At 34.8% G+C, this 3,721-nt stretch overlaps 1 protein-coding gene across 1 annotated transcript in view; it reads left to right on the top strand.

Annotated features, from left to right (window-relative positions):
- The window catches only part of LOC102874326 (leukocyte elastase inhibitor-like), a 12,814-nt gene extending 9,926 nt beyond the window's left edge, over positions 1-2,888 (top strand). The window contains exon 6 of the mRNA XM_006888710.1: positions 2,479-2,888. Coding sequence (XP_006888772.1) covers positions 2,479-2,888 — 410 coding nt within the window. The remainder of the gene's footprint in view (positions 1-2,478) is intronic.
- The last annotated feature ends 833 nt before the right edge of the window (positions 2,889-3,721 follow it).

Here is a 3,721-nt window from a genome sequence, read left to right as displayed (position 1 = left end):
GCATCTTGATTGCATGTTCGATCTATCTCCGACTGTAAGAGTTGGTAGAAATCATCTATTTCTTCTTTTTTGGCTCTGGTTGTTGGTGCATATATCTGAGTGATAGTGGTATTAACTGGACTTCCTTGTAAGCGTATGGATATAATCCTATCACTCACAATGTTGTACTTCAAGATGGATGTAGAAATGACTTTTATAACTATGAAGGCAACCCTAGTTTTCCTCTCCTTTTCATCTCTGGAGTAGTATATCATATGATCATTTGACTCAAAATGCCCCATGCCAGTTTATCTCATCTCTCCAATGCCTAGTATGTCAATATTTATGCATTCCATTTCTTTCTTAATAATTTCTAATTTTACTACATTCATGGTTCTTACATTCCATGTTCCCATCACTAGTGCACTATTGTCTGCTTACAACTGTTCCTCTTACTTTGTATTTCCATACTTGAAAGTTCTACCTAGGTTGCCCTTTCTGTTATTCTATGTGTGTTCTGTTGTACAGAGGGTTTTCAGAGGACTGATATTTCAGAAGTGGATGGCTAATCCTTCTTCTTAGTCTGTCTTAATCTGAATATTTAGATTTAGAGGAGTATCTCAGAGACAAGCAATTTGTGGAGCAATGAAAGATAAATCCTTTATTGTGGATTTAACCATTAGTTACAGTGTTGACCCGACCCTGCCCTTAGCCTTCACCCACTTAGATCATGAATTATATTTGCAAAACTTTCATGATAGAAGAGAAGTGGTAACTGGAACATTACCTCCTTCCTAATATAACCATTACATATGCTTTCAAGTATATGTAATTTAGATTTCTGACATCTACTCTGAGAAATAAAGATGGCGATCTCCTTCTGGAAGACTTTAAGCTTCTGAAAATTCATCTATTAGGTTGTTCTGACTCAATGGTTTTTGACTAATAAGATGTTTGGTTTTTTGGGTTCTTTTTGTTTGTTTTATCTCATCTTAGGGCTAGAACTAGGACAAATTTTTCTATGATGTTCCTACTATGCTGTGTGATTTTTAAAAAGTTTAATTGTATTACTTATGATAATTAATAGAGTTAATTGGTTCAAAATGTGTGCACTTTTATAGAAGTCAAGTGTTCTGTTAGGAATAGGGTCTAATATTAGTTATTTACACTTATATTGTATGTATGAAATTTAATGCATTGCTTATTTTAATGCAGTTTTTATATTTGTATTATTTGTGACTTTTAAAAAACCCCTTTCTCTCATAATAAGCTTTACTTGAATAGGATGAGTGGAACAATGGTTTCATTAAAGTTTGAGAGTAATAATAACAGTAATATGATAATGTTGTTGTTGTTAGGTGACATTGAGCTGACTGTGACTCATACCAATACCATGAACAATAGAATGAAACACTGTTGGTTCCTGTGAAATTCTCACAATCAGTGCTGCACTTGAAATCATTGTTGAAGCCACTAGGTCCATTCATCTTCCTAAGGGTCTTAATGTAGCACTTTCTGAATGCCAAGTACTTTATAGAGATTAAATTATGTAATGCTCCACCAACACTAAAAGGAGAACATTTTCATTCTCTCTATTTCACATGAAGATGTAGGCCTAGCATACTGCCTGAATTTTATATTTCACCTCAGTTTCTCAATTCTCATTGCCATCAATTGAGAATCAACTCTTAGAGGACCCTCCAGTGAGTTTTCAGACACTATAAATCCTATAAAAGTATATTGCTTCATTTTCTTTTAGAGCAGTTTGTCTATTGGAACTAACTGACTTTGGATGGGTGTTGTAATTCTTACTAACTAAACCATTGGGACTAAATTTATTAGCACTGATTTCCTTAGCTCCACTGAGTTTCACCAGCCACAATGGAGTTAAAAATGTAGAGAAGAAGATGTTTCAATATATCCTTGTATCACTCCACCATTTAGCACTCTGACAATTAGCATCATGTTGGCTTATCACAGTGATCCATGTGTGATTAGGACTTGGTAAATTCTGAGTGAGTGAATGGATGGCAAATCGATGATGAAAGAAATATGGATGGCTATGAATAATGACCTTCTTCATTCCAAGTCCTTATCATTGGGACTTTGAAGACCTGGAACTTGACTGTTGTTATTATTATCAACTATTGCTATCAATTTTCAAAAGGAACTAAATTCTTGCCAAAATATCTGATTTTGCATAAAGGTGAAGGAAACAAAGTAGACAAAATATATGTGTCCATTTATTTAAAGACTAGTAACCATGATGGGTTTTTATTTTACTTATTATATGTTGGTAGCAAGAGTGGCATCTACTTTGTAGCAACATGCCTCCAGAACGTCTATGAACTTTGATAAATGTTGATAGTTATAGAGATAATTCAAGCCCTTTTATTTGTAGGGTAGCTATGAGTCGTGCTCAACTCAAAGGCAATTAACAATAACAATTATTTTAAATGAGATTGAGTTTATTCCCTTTTTTTTTTCTCTTCTCATTCTAGATTGAGGAACAGTTGACTTGGGATAAACTGAATGAATGGATCAATTCTAATAATTTGAAGGTGGATAAAATGGAAGTTAGAGTGCCTAGATTCAAGCTTGAAGAAAGCTACAATCTCAAATCCCACTTGGCCCACCTGGATGTGCAGGATATATTTAATCCTAGTAAGGCAGATCTGTCTGGCATATCAGGAGCCACAGATCTTTTTATATCAGATGTTGTTCATCAATCCTTTGTGGAAGTTAATGAAGAGAGTACAGAGGCTGCGGGTACCACAAAAGTTGTGGTTGTGCCATTATGTGGTGGGTTCCGTTTCAGGAATTTCACTGCCAACCATCCATTTCTTTTCTTTATCCAACACAATGCCTCAAAGTGCATCCTCTTTTTTGGCCAATTTGCTTCTCCTTAGAAATTGTTCAAATGCAGAGTCAGACCTAGAGCTGTATTACCTGAGCTTTTAGTGGTAACAAGAAGTATAAATAAAAATTATTTCCCAGAAACAAGTTTTTATAAGATCAGGTTTGTCTCAATAGAACTATGTGTTTCCCTTTTTCACTGGGAAAATGTAAGGGTTTTTTTTATGTTTAAATGCATTTAACAATAAATACATAAATAAACAAACAAATAGTAGTGACTCAGATTCTGTTCTAACATGGAAGGGCTTGATGCTGTTATATTTTCATTCATGGATAGAATTTGGGTATCTATAATAGAGAGATGGGAGCTTTGGTGACCTAGTGGTAAGAAATTGCCCTGCAATCCCAAAGACATGCAACTTGAATACTCCAGTCCCTCTGAGAGAGAAAGATGAACAATTTCCTCCCGAAGGATTAAACTGTGCCTGCAAATCATCTGGCAGGTTGTCTATGAGTCAGTTCTGAATTGAGGACACATAACAACAACAAAAACAACAACAAACCATAAAACCTTGAATCAGAGATACCCCTAGTCAGGAATATCCTCACTGTTGATGTTTGGCTTAAAAATTGACCTTCAACTGAAATAAAGAATAACACCCCAATGGAACAATTATATTTTGAAGAAAGTCTAGCGTTGGCCTCTTTATCTTTCTCTTTGTTCAGAAGAATTAATGCTGTATTTCTCTATTTAATAAAAAAATATTCTGACTCTGGAGAACATTATGCTGAGTGAAATATCACAGTCACAAAAGGACAAATATTTCATGGTTCCACTGTTGTAGAATAGGACTGACCTTGGGGTTGGGGAGAGATTGAGTAAGAT

This window comes from Elephantulus edwardii, unplaced genomic scaffold (genome assembly GCF_000299155.1).
Source record: "Elephantulus edwardii isolate Elephantulus edwardi_28Jun2011 unplaced genomic scaffold, EleEdw1.0 scaffold00071, whole genome shotgun sequence".
In the NCBI taxonomy this organism is placed as follows: Eukaryota; Metazoa; Chordata; class Mammalia; order Macroscelidea; family Macroscelididae; genus Elephantulus; species Elephantulus edwardii.
Note: the sequence above shows the minus strand (reverse complement) of the source record. Positions and strands in the feature narration are given on the sequence as shown.